This window comes from Apiospora aurea, assembly GCF_038362705.1.
Source record: "Apiospora aurea strain CBS 24483 chromosome Unknown utg000005l_segment0_segment0, whole genome shotgun sequence".
Lineage (NCBI taxonomy): Eukaryota > Fungi > Ascomycota > Sordariomycetes > Amphisphaeriales > Apiosporaceae > Apiospora > Apiospora aurea.
Genome location: NW_027117392.1, coordinates 475,048 through 492,751, shown reverse-complemented (window position 1 = coordinate 492,751; position 17,704 = coordinate 475,048). Strand labels below are relative to the sequence as shown.

General features: G+C 52.8%; 4 protein-coding genes across 4 annotated transcripts; 2 read left to right on the top strand and 2 right to left on the bottom strand.

Moving 5' to 3' along the window:
* Nucleotides 1–610: 610 nt before the first annotated feature.
* PG986_006740 (uncharacterized protein) lies at nucleotides 611–2,116 on the bottom strand (the record flags this gene model as incomplete). Its single annotated transcript, XM_066842962.1, has 1 exon — nucleotides 611–2,116. One exon carries the CDS (start codon nucleotides 2,114–2,116, stop codon nucleotides 611–613), a length of 1,506 nt encoding a protein of 501 aa, XP_066699074.1.
* A 2,950-nt stretch (nucleotides 2,117–5,066) lies between these two features.
* On the top strand, nucleotides 5,067–6,974 carry PG986_006739 (beta-N-acetylhexosaminidase; the record flags this gene model as incomplete). The annotated part of the gene is made up of 2 exons (XM_066842961.1): nucleotides 5,067–6,491; nucleotides 6,549–6,974. 2 exons carry the CDS (start codon nucleotides 5,067–5,069, stop codon nucleotides 6,972–6,974), a joined length of 1,851 nt encoding a protein of 616 aa, XP_066699073.1.
* A 1,584-nt stretch (nucleotides 6,975–8,558) lies between these two features.
* On the top strand, nucleotides 8,559–10,305 carry PG986_006738 (glycoside hydrolase family 20 protein; the record flags this gene model as incomplete). The annotated part of the gene is made up of 3 exons (XM_066842960.1): nucleotides 8,559–8,727; nucleotides 8,795–9,305; nucleotides 9,384–10,305. 3 exons carry the CDS (start codon nucleotides 8,559–8,561, stop codon nucleotides 10,303–10,305), a joined length of 1,602 nt encoding a protein of 533 aa, XP_066699072.1.
* Nucleotides 10,306–13,692: 3,387 nt separating this feature from the next.
* PG986_006737 (uncharacterized protein) lies at nucleotides 13,693–14,199 on the bottom strand (the record flags this gene model as incomplete). Its single annotated transcript, XM_066842959.1, has 2 exons — nucleotides 13,693–13,861; nucleotides 13,919–14,199. 2 exons carry the CDS (start codon nucleotides 14,197–14,199, stop codon nucleotides 13,693–13,695), a joined length of 450 nt encoding a protein of 149 aa, XP_066699071.1.
* Between the last annotated feature and the right edge of the window lie 3,505 nt (nucleotides 14,200–17,704).

The window sequence follows — 17,704 nt, the reverse complement described above, 5'->3', positions numbered from 1 at the left end:
GCCTTACCTGGGACTGGTAGCGACTGCGGCCTCGGCTAAACTCTCCACCATCGCATCATCGCATCATCGAACCGGCGCCAGCAGAGCAGAACAGCAAACACATGGAAAATACTCGCCGTCGTATGACAACCGCACCATTCACATACACCAATACCTCTTTCTCGAGTTTTCCTCGTTCTACTGGATAGCTGGTTTGCATGGTTAACTGTTTAGGTAAGTATCTCAAGTACATATCACAATGGCGGAGATTTTTCACAATCAGGCAAAGAATAGCTGTTCTGTTGGGTGTCAAATCACAAAAATGCGCTGGGGGTATATTGTGTATGGTTTGGCTCATAGAGAGAAAGTCTGGGACTTTTCCGTAATCCATGAAACTCCTGAATGTCATCTAAAATTCATCCTGCCAAAGAACGCCGCTGTCATGTCCCCTGCAAAACACTCTCGGCTGAAGACCGATGTGCTGTCACCCAGGGGTTTCATAATATACAAACACCGATTCTGATTTGCTCTCCGAACGCTTCTCCTTTTCTCGCTTTCGCATATGACGGCCACAACCTCGTCCGCGGCAACGTCATCACATCGTATTACCAATACTGTGGAAACAATGCATCTATGCAACTGATTCATCCATAGCAGCATTCTCCTCTGCACCCGGAACCACCAACTCCTCCGCCGTGTCCTGGTCGACAAATTTCCTATCGCTGACGTGCGATCCGTCTGCAGTCCACACCTTGTCCTGGAATTTTCCTCGCTGTCCATCCTCGTGCTTGTAATGGCAGTAACGGTTTGTGCAAGGATTGAATCGGCACATGGTGGTGATGTGGGTGAACTTGCATCCCTCCACCTTGCAATCACCTCCGTTACGGCAAGCCGGCATATCCGGGTGCTTGAAGGGACACTTCGGGTTGGTGCAGTTGGGGTAGAACTTGCACTCCTGGTCGTTTTGATGCGCACGCTTAGTAGCCGGCGATGGATGCCTGCCTGTGCACTTGAAGTTCTTGCAGGCTGCGCCGTAAGAGCAGACGTCTGAGACATCTATCGTGGTGTTGGGAGGTGCGGCAGGCGATTGGTGAGCGAACTTGCAGTCTCGGTTCGTGCAAGACAGGTTGAACTTGCAGAGTGTCGTCTCGGGGGTGGCGTTCTGTCGGGGTTGAGACATATCGACATCCTCTCCTTCAGCGCCAGCAGCACCATTGGCAGACTCAGTCTGTTGCGAAGGGCCATTGCCATGATGACCACCACGGCGGAAGTTGTTACCACCACGTTGGGTGCGCTCAAACAGGGACTTTCCTCCACGACCACCACGGTTGCCCATGTTTTGTTGTTGCTGGCTCTGTGCCAGCTGTTGCGACAGCGCAACCATCATCTGGTTCTGTTGCTGCAAAAGAGAGAAGATATCACCCTGCTGGGCACCGTTCTGCATCATCCAGTTGACATCGCCCATACCGTTCATCGGGGGGACTCCGTTCATGCCGTTCATCTGATTTGCCATGCCATGGGCAATGTTGTTTGCGCGGTGGTTCATAGCCCGGTTGTTGCGGCCATTTCCGCGAGGGCCGGTCGGGGGTGTTCTTCCGTGGGCATTGATGCGGTCAGTACCAGCACCGCCACGGATGCGATGGAGTGCATTCTCATGAGGTCGGTTCATATGACTGTTAAGCTGACCCAACATGTTGCGCTTTCCGCCGCGAGCACCACCACGCATGTCGCCGTTGCGCATCGACTTGGGACCCGTAGGGGCGTTGAACTCGGGCGCGTCGCTAGCAGACATGCCCATGTCCATATCTTGGTCCATTTGCGAGGACGCGTCTTGTGTTGGTTGGTCGAAGGAGGGTGCATTGCCGTTCAGTTGGGCGTTCAGGATCTCGATCTGCTCGAACAGCCATCGTGCAAAGTCCTTGGCGGCAGGGTCGTCGGGACCTAAGCTAAGCAAGTCGCCAGCCAGCTCGCTGGCGATGTCGTCCTGGGTTCTGCCGTTGACGAGCATGAGGATGATGTATTCGGAGAGGGAGGCATCGTCTCCGCCGCTTGCCCATCCAACTTCGACAAGCTTGGGTTGGATGGCCGCAGTTAGAGCCTCGGAAAGAGGAGTGTTCATAGCTACTTCGACCGACATGATGACGAAGCGCCGACGCAGCAATGAGAGAGGCAATTAGGTGCGATGTGTTGAAGATTTCGAGTAGGTAGGAGGGATTGGCGACAAGTAACAGATCAGATTGTGCAGATTCTGTTACTGGAAGGATCAAGTCGCGTGCGAGATACCAGTGGCGAAGCCACCTGAAAAATAGCAGAAAGTCGACAAGGTTCGCAGAGGTCTTGTCTCAAAGAAGTAATGCAGAACAGTAGGAGTGATTTTTTTTTATCTTGGTATGGCTTTCCTCAATGAATCTGGGATCAAGAAAGGGAAAAAAGCCAGGGTCGATGTCTGTCTTTCCACGGTTGGATAAAGGAATGACGATAGGTGGTTGTTCAAATGTTGTGGAGAGCTTTGATGCTGCTTTGCATCTTCGGTAGGCTACTTAGCAAGCCATGTGTTGCTGACATTCAAGCCTTCTCCGACAATCACTTTGGCTCACAATCCTTTGGTACTCGCGATAAGATTTATCCGGCCCACATTTTCCTGCGCCACTTTCTGCTGACAAAGCATGTGGCGCTTATTCATACTTCGGAATAACAATGGAATACACCAGATGGCTCAACTATTTCATTGTCCCGTTCAACTCTCGAATCAAAACTCGTCAAAACCTTGCCAAAAACGATAATGACAAGGCTTAACAAATGGAATAACACGCTCGTCTCGCCCGTGTCTTACTAGGGAGAAAGAAGTGTAGAATGTTTGAGAATCGGTCACGACAAGAACAGATTCAGCAGCTGGCCAACTTGTTCATCAACCGACCTTGAATGAAATAGTCAGAGAAGCGGGAGGTTACTTGCGCGCCTAAGTAAGTGCACTTTTGGTCAACGCTGGACAAGCCTGGGCAATCCAGGCAGTCTCATAGGAGCTGCTCTCGTCGCAACTGTAGCAGATCGATCTGTGCTTGTTTGGCGAATTTGTGCTCCATGGTCTACGAACACTCTCAGGCTTGACAGCTTCGTATGGAGTTTCTTGCTGCATGCCAATGCCTTAAGGTACTCAGCCTTCGAAATAACAACAGTAGAATGTATCGGCAAATGTACGTGCCAAACAAAGTTGTTTGGTATGAAATCGGATTCAAATCGCAGCGAGAACACTACCATGTAACCTACCTAGACTTGGAGGTGTAGTTGCACTACGATGCTGCCGGTAGAGACTTAACCAGCTTTCTCGAGTCAAGTAGTTTGTTTACGCCTGCCGAGACTAGGATGCTAGGCGTACCGTGCCATATGAGCGGTCAGAAACCAGTAGCTTCCGAGACGCCTCTAATGACATGGCTCACTGTCGGTCTAGAGCCTATTCCCAGTCAATCAGTCCCTGGGGTTGCCGGCGTGTCATGCCTACATTATAAGTTTCGGGAGATGGGCATGATCCAACATGTTCGTCCCCGCCTTAACCGTTAATTGCATACATATGCCGTCTGTTAGCACTGCATCACTATCCACTGGGACCCTCGGGGCCCAGACTGAGTCGACAGTCGGTGGGAAGTATGCACAAAACTCTGAACTTGGGCACATAACAAGTGGAAGTGGCGTACCTACCTAGTGCTAGGTACGTCGTGCATGTGCCGGCACGGATGTGAGGTAGGTGGTAACGTTCGAGGCTCGTTATGCTTATATGTGCTATGACTATGACATCCAGAATACCCGTCCATTTTAAGTTGAACCCCGCAGGCCAATAGTAGTCACAATGCGGGACGGATGACTTTGTACATGCCATGCCGTACCGTACTCCATAGAAACACACCGTATATTCTTCCAATATTATATAGAAACGACCATTATTTGTATTAGGGACACAATAGCATATCGTACGACTACGTAGTTCTTCTCACCGCGTATGACAGGAAGGTTGGAATGGGGACTGGAGGTTGGTATTGCAGTGCGGTGGTGATGTTGGGCTTCCAGGTTGGGGCAGCGGGAACGGGCGCGGAGGCGCTTGAGCCAGCACACGAGGCACACCAACCAGAGATAGCCATCGAATGTTTCTGGCGTAGATCCCTTCCGGATTCTCCCCTCCTCATCTCCAGGTTCAGTCAAGCTCGCCACAAATAGTACAGCAGTCTATTGCAGACCAAGCAGGCCCATGAAATTCCCCGGCTCAAAGATCAGCACAAAGCAACTTGATGGGCATAGTCAATTCAACTGCCTAAGTACGGCAATTGCTCACTGGCGCGACTGGCCGGAGGAGCTGCATCCTAGGTACATGATCCCCTTCAGGCACATGCACACGCGATTCGGATCGACCTGTCTGGGCCAGTCTGGAGACCAGACGACAGACTCAGCTGCCAAGCTGGGAGCTTCTGAGCAAGCAGATTCACAGCGCCGCATATTGTCTCTCTCTGCCCTCCCTGTCGAATTCGTGGCGTCGAGGAAGCAAGTCAAGTCTCGGATCGTCGCTGTGAGGAGAAGACGACCTGACCTGGCCCTGACGTAACGTTGCCCTGCCCGCTGCGAGATTCGCCAAGCGAAGATCTGTCTATCTACATACGGCAGCCCTCCATCTAGCGTCACCACTTGCATCCTCTGCGAGACTCCCTGATAGGTTCCTTGGTGTATCCTTGGAGCTCGGAACCTGCAGTTGGAGCAAATATTTGTTGTTTGCATATTATTTTCCGTTACTGGGGGGTGGGGTCCCAATCCAACACCGCCAGGTTCCAACACCGCCTGCAGAAGAGTAACTTGACAGCTTGGTGGCGGCACAAGCGAGCTGCATTCGATGTCCTACTACACTGGCCAGCCGTACCAAAGTTTATAAGCGCCCTGCACACAGCCATTCATACGTCCCTCTCATAGCCAACCTCCTCTGCACTTCTGCCGGGCTTCTGGTTGGACTTCGGCAATTTTCTTAAGCGGTATCTCTTTGCCACTCTACGCTGTTTCGATGTTTTGATTCCCGCGAAATCAGTTCAACAACATTAAATTGCAACGCAATGAAGCTCTTTGGCGGTAGTAAGGCGTGGTTGTCCACATGTCTTGTGGTCTTGGTCGCTGTTGCTGCTCCTGTTCAAGCCATCTGGCCAGCCCCGAGTAACATCACCACTGGCCAGTCGACTCTTTGGATCAAGCACGGCGTCTTTGTCACTTATAATGGAGGGATTGTATGCTGGTCTTCCTCGTCTCCTGCCCCTTCATGCATGTTCAGTTCGCCAAGTACTAATAAGAAACCCATGGTGCTGCAGCTCCCATGGACCTATGGCTTTGTTCCGCCGGGTCCCAAGTTCTCTAGCAGAGATATCGTGACAGGTGGTGTGTCGCGGGCTTTGGATGCTATTCTGAACAAGAATTTTGTTCCGTGGAAACTCTATGCCCGCAACAAGGTCCAAGAAACCGAGGCTGAATACACCAGGCTGAAGACATACATCACGCGACTTGAGATTACTCAGACGAGCAAGGACACGGATAGCACCTGGAAGCCTGTGGCAGGCGAGGTCGATGAATCATACAGCTTGACTCTTGACACCAAGGGTACTGCCAGAATCAAAGCTGTCTCGGCAGTCGGCGTACTGAGAGCTCTCGAATCGTTCACGCAGCTGTTTTTCAAGCATTCTCGGGGGTCCATCTACACCTCAGTTGCGCCAGTTTCCATTACTGATGCGCCCGAGTACCCTCACCGTGGCATCCTTATGGATGTGGCTCGCAACTGGTACCCTATCGAGAACATCTTCCGGACCCTTGATGCCATGTCTTGGAACAAGATGAACAGGCTTCACCTTCACGTGACTGACTCCCAAGCATGGCCTCTCGAGATCCCCTCCATGCCAGACCTCGCCCGGAACGGCGCGTATGCGAAGGGGCTTACGTATTCGCCCTCAGACATCAGGGCTATCCAAACCTACGCCATCCATCGTGGTATCGAGGTCATTTTTGAGATCGACACTCCGGGGCACATTGGTATCGTCGCCGAGACTTATCCCGACCTGATCACTGCCTGGGGTGCCGAACCCTGGACGACGTATTGTGCTGAACCTCCTTGTGGCCAGTTCCGACTGAATGAGCCAAAGGTCGACAAGTTTATGGACAAGCTGATGGACGATCTCCTCCCGCGTCTTGCTCCCTACACGGCCTATTTCCACACCGGTGGTGACGAGGTGAACTTCCAGGAATACCTTTTGGACCCAACCGTGGGCACCAACGATTCAGCGGTTATTGGACCGCTTATCCAGAAATTTACGGATAAGAACCACGCCCGAGTAAGGAAAGCAGGATTGATTCCCTTTGTGTGGGAGGAAATTCCCGCGTCATACAACGTTACCGTTGGCGAAGATGTGGTGGTTCAAAGTTGGCTCGGTGGCACAGCCATTAAAGACCTTACCGCAAAAGGCCACAAAGTCATCGATAGCAACTACAATTACTGGGTAGGGAGCATCTTTCACCCCCTGTTTCTAGATCAGAGCTAACCAATCATGTCGCAGTACCTGGATTGTGGCCGTGGCGCGTGGCTTACATTCGAAAACGGCGATGCTTTTGATGGGAACTACCCATTCAACGACTGGTGCGGCCCTACCAAGAGCTGGGGGCTGATCTACTCGTACGACCCACGGGCGAACCTGACGGAGGAGCAGGCCAAGCTTGTCTTGGGCGGCGAGGTCGCGGCATGGAGCGAGGAGATTGACGAGACCAACCTGGACAACATCCTGTGGCCGCGGGCCAGCGCGGCCGGAGAGGTTCTTTGGTCCGGCCGCACTGTCGGCGGGCAGAACAGAAGCCAGGTCGAAGCAGGGCCCCGGCTGAACGAGTTCCGTGAGCGCATGGTCGCGCGAGGTGTCCGGGCCGCACCGATCACCATGGTGTTCTGCACGCAGGGCATGGACGGAAGCACTTGCGAACTGCCCATGTAGAAACGGCAGGTGCTCTATACACATGCATCTTCCTCTTCGTAGCTGATAACGGGACACGAAACTTTATTGTTCAAGATAACAATATAATAAAATTCTGACTGCAGCTCGGGAGTTGAGAGCAGCCTGATACTGAACTACAGCAGATCGCCGCTCTTCAACCGAATCAGTGCGTTGCCTCGGTCCAGATCGAGGTCCCGTACACACCACGTCCGGGGCTTACCCCACACTTGTCTGGCTGCTCCGATCCTAGCCAAAGGTGACGACATTTCCAGGCCGTTGATGCTGTGACTGGTGAGGGGTCAACATGTGAAGCTGTCTGATACGTACAAAAGAGGTGTGCCATGTGGAGGAATCACGCCTCGGGTGACCGCTCTTTGAGTAACTGTTCATAGGGCCGAGAGTGCTACAGACATTTTTCTTTCCTACTCGTTCAACGGTGATTGGCAAGTGATTTACTTTCCTTGGCGCATTCTATGCCTGTCGCACCAGGTACGGCGCCGCCGTTATGGATTCTAGCGTGGGTTGGTATATCTTGAGTCGAGATAGGTCCCGAGGGCACTAAATATACCTGTGTACTTCTGTAACTGGAATTCCTCAACGGCAAACGCCACCTTAGACTAATCACTGCAGGTCATGACTCTTTTCCCGGGTAGTACACTGCTTAGGCGTGTCTAGTTCCGGGCGCATATCAAGATGAATGAATTACACGTTCTGATGTACGGCAGGCACTGACATCAATTGTTTTACAACACGTACACTTTGGGGAACCCGGGAGAAGAGATCCTTCTTAATGCGGCAGGGGGAAGGCAAGAAAAAGGAAACGAGCCCACTATTTCCATCGACGACTTGGGATAGCATTTCATCGACCAAAAAACCCCACCTTCTGCACCTCGGCATCGTTTACCCTGTCACCCTGTCAAGCTAGCAGAAAAGAAGGTTGTCGGAGACTCGTGTTGACGTTGACACAACTGCCATGTCTGCGTTGAGATCGGCTTTCAGCTCGACCAAACAATTGGTCACTCAGGCCGTCGGCCGTGTCACCCGAAGCACCTAACTAATAAGCCTCTCCCAAGCCTCTCCTCCTCAGCACCACCTACCCCAGGATCCAAAGCAACCCCTCGACCTCGAACGACGGGCTGGCTGCAGGGTCTGAGAGCCTCTAAGATTACCATCCTCGCCTTTTTCCCCTCCAGCATCCCATATCACATCCCGTTTCTTCTCTTGCATCTCACGCAGTGCTGTACAGGTCGGCGGCTGTCTGCCTTTTTATCATCTTCATTCTAGCTGCGTCCGGCTTGGTCAGCGTTGCAACTCTGTGCTTCTACTCCCTAACCGCACTTTATGTGATAGCCAGTGGCCCAAGACCCAAGCTATCCTGGACAAACTACTCGTCGGCGATTGGTTGCTGAGCTAGTGTGTCCCTGATACGCAGCAAGAAGTTGTACTCGGGTTCACTGCCAACAGGAGAGTATAGCTTTCAAACCTGATTGCCCTGCCAGTGTCGCATCGCCTACACGACATTCGAATCTCTTGCCCTCTCCCAACTACTGCCTTCACGGCTCCTGCGCGAGACCAGCAAACAACATGGCTCTTTTGGAGGAGCTCGTACACCATGTCTCCGTTACGGGGCTACTCGTCTTCGTTGGCGTCAGTTCCATCCTGTACATCGTGCTCACTAGACTCGACCAGTCAATGCGACTGCGCCGGCTCCCCGGTACCCGAGCTACGAGCGTGAAAGGAACTCTACCTTTCGGTAAGTCCCACCAGTCACCATACATGTCGCCGTGCATTGGCCATGGTTATACTCACATCCACTCTAGGGCTCGATATCGTGAGGGACCAGGTGAATGCTACCATGAACCACAAGAACCTGGAGATGTGGACCAAGATTCTGGGCGATAAACCTGAGTACACTGCCGAGACCACCATCGTTGGCAAGCGCATGTTCTTCACTGCAGACCCGGAAAACATCAAGGCTATACTGGCCTCCCAGTTCACCGATTACGGCAAGGGCAAGCCCTTTCACGATGAATGGAGCGAGTTTCTGGGGGACAGCATCTTCACCACGGATGGAGACAAGTGGCATGCTAGCAGACAGCTCATTCGCCCCCAGTTCGTCAAGGAGCGCATCAGCCATCTGGATTGCTTCGAATCTCACTTGGAAACTTTCTTCAAGGCCATGGCTCATGGCGAGGCGCTAAACGGAGAGACCCAGAAGGTCGACTTTGAGTCGGGAAATGGCAAAGTCATCGAGATCAGTGACTTGCTATTCCGATACACCCTCGACGTCGCCACTGATTTCCTGCTGGGCCTGGACGTCAAATCTCTCACGTAAGTTGCACAGAAGCAGCCACTGGCTCTTCTCAGACCCTAGCCAACTATAGTCGGAGAAACTAACCTCCTGAACAGTACTCCCCGCCAAGCCTTTGCTGATGCATTCAACGAGGTTCAACGAATCCAGAACATTCGCGCGCGTGCCGGACCTCTGCAACGCTTCGTCCCCCTTGGCTCTTTCCGCGCCGGTCTCAAGACTATCAACGAGCTCTGCAACGCCTACATTGACCGGGCCCTGCGCCTGAGCCCCGAGGAGCTTGCCACCCACACCAAGTCTGACGAAGGTTACACATTCCTCCACGAGCTGGCCTCGTTTACGCGCGACCGCAAGGTTATTCGTGACCAGCTGGTCGCGATCTTGCTGGCAGGCCGTGACACTACCGCCGCCACCCTCTCCTGGACCATTTATGAGCTCAGCCGGCACCCCGAGGCCGTACGTAAGCTGCGCGCCGAAATTATTGAGCAGGTCGGCCTGACCCGCAAGCCGACGTACCAGGACCTCAAGAGCATGAAGTACCTCCAGAACGTCATGAACGAGACGCTGCGAATGTACCCCGCCGTGCCCTTCAACGTGCGCCTGGCGCTCAAGGACTGCACGCTGCCGCGCGGTGGCGGGCCCGACGGCTCGCAGCCTGTCGCCCTCCTCAAGGACACGCCCATCGGCTATAGCACGCTGCTGATGCAGCGCCGGCCGGACCTGTACCCCCCTCCCTCGGAAAAGTTCGCGCCCATCGACCAGTTCAGCCCGGACCGCTGGTTCCACTGGCAGCCCAAGCCGTGGCAGTACGTGCCCTTCAACGGCGGGCCCCGCATCTGCATTGGGCAGCAGTTCGCGCTGACGGAGATGGGCTACGTGCTCACGCGCCTGTTCCAGCGGTTCGAGCGGGTCGAGAGCTTCATGCACGAGGTCGACGGCGGCAACCCGACGCTCAAGGCCGAGATTGTCATTCAGCCTGGCGACGGGGTCAAGGTGGCCTTTTGGGAGGCGAAGAAGTAGGGGTTGGTGAGAAAGGGTGAGGTTGTGTGTATATAAATTATCTAGGCTTGTCGCGGTTGTGACGGCTGGAAGACATTCTTTGTATATAGCTTCATCATTGTCGCAAAATGTCGGAGAGGGCGGTAGGTCTAGTTGCCCGTGCTATCTTCGGGCTGTATTTTGTTGATTAATTATATAGCATTATACAAAAGGTCTACATATAAAGTGTGCATCCCCTGGTGATTCTCCTGTCATCTATTAAGGGGGCACACGTGTCTGCTACAAAGGCCTGCCTACTACTTCCCATTCTATCATGAGCCCCTGGTCCGTTGTCATTTACTTGTAAGCTTTTAGCAATAAATGGCCAGCTGTGAGACCCAACATCACTCTAGGAAGATAGTCTATCATCAGACTCAGGTCGAGGTTAGTGCCCTTAGTTCAAGGAGAGGAGGTCGTTCGGCATAGTTCTGTTGAGAAACAATGCTCTGCTTTCCCCCGACGACTGACATACCGCTGTCGGATTAGGGAGCCGTGAAGAAGTAACCTTCGTATACGCCGCCTAGGCCTCCCATACATATTGGCCAAGACTGAACAAAAGTTGGCAGGCGCCTGCCTATATGGCAATGCACTGGGGCCTGTTGGAGACCATTGTTGGGACTTGGCTTTGCCTTTTGCCGGGAAAATGCTCGTGTAGTGCATCAACGAAGAATAGATATATAGGGTAGGTATTTCGGCGTTGTCACAGACATTCCTCCCCTTCGCACGCCTTGGTGGCCGTGGGCTCGACGCCTCACCTAACCATCTTGGCCTGTAAAAGGAAGTTTCACTTAATGAGACTTGAGTGCAGCCACTGTTTCCGGTCCCTGGTTTTTCTTTCTTTCTTTCTTTCTTTCTTTCTTTCTTTCTTTCTTTCTTTCTTTCTTTCTTTCTTTCTTTCTTTCTTTCTTTCTTTTTTTTTCATTCTGGAGCGAGGAGGGGAGGGTAGGGGAGGGTTCGAGGGACCTTGTGGCCACCGAAATATTGCCACGAAGAGACTCCGGCTGTCGTTGTCGCGGTGCTCTCCTCCGACCAGCGATACTTTTCCAAGCTGTTGCCCTTTATGACTGTAACAGAGAGAGGCAGGATACGTATACTCAGACAACAACTGTGGTATATGACGGAAGTCGAACTTGGACGTTTTGCCCCGGCTTGCTGAACCCTTGGCCCGTCTGGCCTAGTCTGGCCCAGACTCCCTCCCACCTTCCGACAATCAGCCTGTCCCTGAAGCCCTCGAGGTTACTTACTTGACCAAACCAGACCTTCTCACGACGGCTCAGCAGGACTGGACAAAGATCTTGGCAGACAGTTGACCTGTTCAGCCAGCCTTCATCGTCGTCCGGCGTCTTCCTTTTTATACCACCGGGCCGCCACCAATGGGGGCCAAGGACTGCGCACATTGGCTTGACGGGCTGCGAGACTGCTCATTCGAGAGGAAAAGGAAGATCTGGCAGGAAGCTAACCGCTCAGCTCGTCGTCGGGATACTCCGCCTTCCGCCTCACTTCTCGTCCGCGCGCCCGCCCGCAGTATATCGTAAGGAATACCGTAAGAAAGCCATGCCAGCCGGTTTCCGAAAGCATATTCAAACGATGAGCAATGCAAGATCGAATCGCCGCCCCAAAACCCGGCCGGTCCGCAGAATGAAGGAGGGAAAAGAAAAGGGGAAGGATAAAAGAAAGAAACGACCGTGTGTCCCTCGCACGTCCCAATTTACCGTTGTAAGACCCAGCCCGACCGGAACAGCCATCAGCTCAAGATGCAACCAAAGCTTTCTTTCATCACGGTGCGTGCAGTGGTTTTTCTTTCTTTACTCTCTTCCTTCCTTTCCTCAACGGCCGCCGCCGCCGATCCCACCCTGAAAGCTCGGTGTCCCGACAGCACCCCACGGAGCAGATCCGAACTCCCGGGACCCAATCAATTGCCCTTCAATTGGGTCTTGCTTCAGCTGAGTCGTCCTCCTTTTTGGCCCCCCGAACTCTCGCCTGAGACTTCGAAATGGTCACACACAACCATTTTTGCTTATTTGCCCCCCTATCCCCTCTCTCTTCTTGCCCACCTTAAGATCCCCAAAAGGAAAGACAAAAAAGCAGATCGGCTTTCAGGAATCGTTAGGTTTTCTGCATGGAAGCTGGGCTAATCGGGCGGGAAAGCAAGAGGGTTGGATCTTTCTCATGCAAGAACCCATCCCCCCCCCCCCCCAACCTCATGTGGTGTACCGGTTCGACTCGTTTAAAATGTCGGATAACGGGCAAACACTCCAGTGAAAGCCTCCTCTTACGAACAATGACGTGCATCGACCCCCTTTCCTTCTGGGGGCGCTTCTGCAACCACATACCCCGCGAAGCTCAAGCTGATTGACTCGTTGCTCGTGACACTTACATGGGAGGTTTCAGGGGCTGGAAACATACCTCGGAGCTCAGCACGTATGCGCTTCAGTTGATTCGCCCCATCATGCATATATCCGTGCAAGTCGTAGTACGCAGGCAAAGGAACGCACAAGATATATGCCACGAGAAACAAATGAAAAGCGACTGACGTGCTAGAAGGGGCAGACAGGAGACACACACTTGGATCTTGACGATTGGTCATTTTAACTGTCTTGGTAAATGCAAAACGCCTACATACACGATGCCGAAAGATAAAATGAGCTGGTCGCTCATTTTCCACCTTCCGTCCCAGATGGCGCCAAGGGTGCTTTTGTTCCTCTGCACCAAAACTCCGTTCCGTGCCGATCTGCCACCAATGATGTGGTAATATTGTACAAACCATTCATGAATTCTCGTCTCGACGCAACGCCAATGGGGCCAATGCCGGGCCTTGATGATGATAATGATAAATGCTGGTAGTGATGGGTCAATGGTTCGCCATCCGTATGGGTATTCCGAATGCTGAATGAGCCAAACATATAAAAATAAAATAAAAAAAGGCCTTGGTATAAGCGACTCCTCCTCCACGTCTTTCCTTTTGCGAACCGCCGTGCTGCCGTCTTTCATGTCGTACGCCAATGCCATAGTGTGTGGTAAAATATAAGACACGCGTGAATAGAATCGAATCCGTGGTTGGACCCAAAAAGGCCTCAAAGCCTTACGAAGCACCGTCGCTTGGCGCAAACGCGTTCAGGTAGTTGTAATGTAGAAGAAACGGGGCAGCCGCAGGCGCAACAGTGAGGTATCCTGTCGCCGAAATCCTGGGATGACTCCGTTCCGGGTATCAATAAATCTAGGTGATGGCGATCTCGTTCGTGTCGGTTCCTGCTAAATCAGGACTCTTGTCGCTTTGGTCGACCAGGGGCAACAGCGACGGTACGAGCTTTCGCTAACAACCTCTTCCCCGTGCTTCAAATTGGTAGTGCAGTGCGTTGTTATAACAACTCATTTCCTGCCTCGAATGCCGCCTGCGGTAATTTTGCTCGTGCTCATAAGATCGCCGATGTATTTTTGCAGGAATTTGTTGTTGTTGTCGAGTTTGTCATGCTCCTCCTTGACAGCCTCTATACGGTTGAAGAGAAGCAGCAGAGAATCTTGCAGGGCTTTTGCGTGTCTAAACAATGGCAGGTTAGCTTTGCGTCCTTGACAACGTCTTCTCTCCTCAACATACCTGTGAAGCTCCTCGCGTGCTTCGCGGCCCATCTTGTCGAGGTCTTCGCTATTCCGCCGGGGGCTCATTGCTCTGACATCATCGGATCCAAAAACGGTTGGTACAGGGCCGACTTGGGATGAATCGCGGGGGACAATCAGCGTCCCACTGCTCTTGCGGCTCGGAAGGCGTGGCCTCGTAGGAATTGGCATATGAATCTCTTGGCTTTCGACTGACGATCCAGAAGACGAGTCGGCACGCTGAGGGCGCGGCGGATCCACTGCTGGGAATGATTCACTCATTTTCTCGGTGGTTCGTGTATACCGTGTATACGTTTGACGATCGGGTTCTTGTCGTCGAGCAGTAGTCGGCTGCCGTGTGTATGCCGGGTCAGGATGGTAGACGGCGGCGGCAGGTGATGTGTAAGCGGCTTTGCAAAGTGCAAAGTGGGAATTCGACCAGGTAGAGAGTGTGTGTCCGAGTCTATGTTGCTGCAGAGTGGTTGGCAACAGCAGTCGAAGTGATCGTAGTGTTGGTATATGCGTGTTGTACTGCTGAGCAGGAAGAGGGAGGGAAAAAAAAAAGTTTGGAGAAATAGCTTTGTACAAAGCAAGGGGATGGTGGTGGTAGTGGTGTGATTCCACAAGAAGTGGTAAGTGCAGTGCAAATGTGTGGGTGTGGGAGTAGGCGTTGGTCCAGGGAGGGTTCTTCCGGAAAGTGCCTGGCGGGCGGCCTTATGCAATGGGACTAGTCTGTAGTTGCAGATTGCAGTTGTGGGAGAAAATGCAGTTGCACGTAGGGAACTGAGAGAAAGGCCGAGGGGTAGGTAAAGGGTTTGATGGTTTGTCGCCTTCTTTGCCTCGCAATCCGTCCGCTTCTGTTCCTTTTTGCTCTTCTGCCTGGCTTGTCTCCTTTCTGTGCTGTGAGCGAGCGAGTGGGAGCGAGCGGGAGTGCGATGGTGGTGCAGCAGCGGCTACGGGGTGGGAAACCAAACAGCTCCTCCTCTTCTTGTCCCCCTGCAGTTTTAGATTTTTTTTCTTCTGTCTCGTTGCAGTGCTACCCACTCTCGTTCACTTCACAGTACACAGCTGGCGATGAGGATGCAGGGAAGGAGTCTGGTGGTGTGGGAACGCGAGGGTGCTGTTGCTGACAGACTGCGGCCAAAAAGGAATTGTCGGTCTGGTCTGGTCTGGTCTGGAAAGAATCAAAAGTCGGAAATGTATCTTCAGGTCGAGAGCGATGCCTGGAATAAAAAGGGAGAAGGCCGACGGGCTAGCGAGGTGACAAGAGCACAGAAAGATGGGTTCAATGGGTCGGGGCAGGTTCGCCGCGCAACGAAGCGGCTTGATGGAAAGGCGCGAGAAGAAGGGCCATGAGGGCCTTGGGTACTACTCCTTGGGACTTGCCTGGGACTTCCCTGGGACTCTCCCTGGGGCCTCGGGGGGCTTGTACACGCTATGCTCAGTGGCAGGTGGGAAGAATACCGGGGTCCCGTTGCAATTTTTGGGGCGGGCGGGACCCTCTCTGCTGAAAGTTGGAAATTGTACTTGTAGCAGTACCCTGATTCCATCCTGATAGGGCCATGTTGTAAGTGATCGTCAGTCCTGCCGACAGGTAATTGGGGGGTCCGACTACGAGGCAAGAGACTTGTTTTGGGCCTCGCTCCCATGCCCCGAAAATGCTACAATGGGTGTGTACATACTTCGAAATCTGCGGCGCTGCGGCGGTACCTCGAACCCGTGCGGCGCGCGCCCCCTTTTGACTCGCTGATCAACCAAACATGTAGCGTGCCGACGAGAGCGTCAGTGCCTACCACCTACATACATCGCTTGATAGGCAGGCAGAGAATCCAGAGATGGGAGGGGCATGGGCATGGTGGGTGAATGACAACGGTTATGCCTACATACATACTGAACCTAGCAGCAGCCTAGCACAGCAAAGCAGACCCAGCAAAGCCAGCTCGCATGCTCCAAGCTCAGCATGTAGGCAGGTATATGTATGTACACCTGCCACCGTCACTGTCACTGCCTAACCTACGGTTTGCTCTACTTACACCTGCTTCCAACCGCATGCCCCTCTCTGGCCTTCCGGCAGCTAAGCAACTCGACGAGGTTGAACGCAGATACCGGCGGAGATGAAAAACGGTTCGAAGCGTGCCGATTCGTGCGACTAGGGAGACTGCCATGTCCGAAAACAGCAACCCTCAGACCTGCCTATTTGGGCCGGCTCTTTCACCCTCGAAGGCTAACCGTTGGTCAGTGGATGGCACAAAGACAGCAAGGTAGTCCCCTGCCGTCGTACATACATACACACGTTCAACCCAGGAGCTACCCTGCGGTTTTGCTCAGAGTTGGTCCCTGTCACCACCATCAGGAGCAACAACGGCAACAACAGCATCGTCATCATCATCATCATTCGATTATCCTGTCATAGGATAAAGTTAAGAAAACAAAGGATTCAAGGGAAACCCTGGCCAATGCGACCTAATTGTCAGCAGTGTGAGGCGTACTGGACGTACCCTTCAATTGTGCAAATACAAAATACCTCCGGCGCTTGTCCTGGACGGTATTCATTAATAGATCTGCACTTGTGACGACATTACTCAGTTGTGATTGGCGAGCGCCGAGGAGAGCAACCGGGGCTAAAGAGGATATGCACATGTACGAGCAGGCATGGGATGTACCTCACGTACCGCACCAAGCACCATGGGCAACTTGGGCAAGTACCTCGAGGGAGGGAAATTTATGGGAATGTTGATGGGCCCCCATGTCGACTCCCCTGCCCCTGGCGGATAATCCCATTCTGGCCAACGCCCTGAGAGCCAATTGGGCATCTTTTTTGTCCGTTGTGCGGTCCCAGTGTTTCCACGCGTGCCACGGCAATTTGGTGCCGGCGTTCCCTTCCAGCGGCCAGCACGACTGACAGTGACCAGCAAGCCAGGCGAGCATGTACCTGTGCAATGTCGCCCGTTGCGACGTCATGATGTAGCCCCTAGCAGTCCCGTCTCCACCCGCAAAAAGCGTGGCCGCGTGGGAACAAGCATCGTCACGAAGGTCAAGTTCGGCTTCTCGCAAACAAAACGGATTTCGACCAGCTGAAAGCGAACGGGCTATGTAGGTACGACCTCGTATAGAGCATAAACGCGGTTGGGTGCCACTTTGCACGATGCAATGTGTGCATACATTGTAGTTCCCAGTGGTGATGTGTGTGGACGGGTGTGGCTAGGGCGGTACTCGAGAAAAGAAAAGAAAAAGAAAAAGAAAAAAGAAAGAAAACACAGACAGACAGTGTGCATCCAGTGCCGGAAGGACACTCACTAACTGGGAGAAAGTCGTGTTGTTGTATGTACATGGGCACATGTAACGCACAGGATTTGATGAAAGCAAAGCATGCAAGCCATCCCACTCCTTCCCATCCGGGCGGGTGTCCCACCCCCCTGTGATAATAATTGGCTACGTCTCAAACTCATGCAACCGCAGGTGACAAACCGCTCATCCACCCGCTATCTCTGTCTCTCTTAAAATATGACCTATACGTGCCTCATTAATTAAAATCGCATGCGCCGGGAACCATGGACCCCTATTGGAAAAAGCATGCTGCTTTGCAGCCGTTCGACTGGATGCTTCCTTCTTCTCATGCAGAGGCACACCTATCGTAGCCGTAAATTCACATTCTTGTTTTTGGAGGGGCCAATGTATTTTGGTGCGTGACCAACCGTCAGGTCAGGTCAGATCAGGTCAGGTGCAAAATATATGTACATCAAAATTGATGTGCAGCCATTATTGCTGAGATCAAGCGCTCGACCTG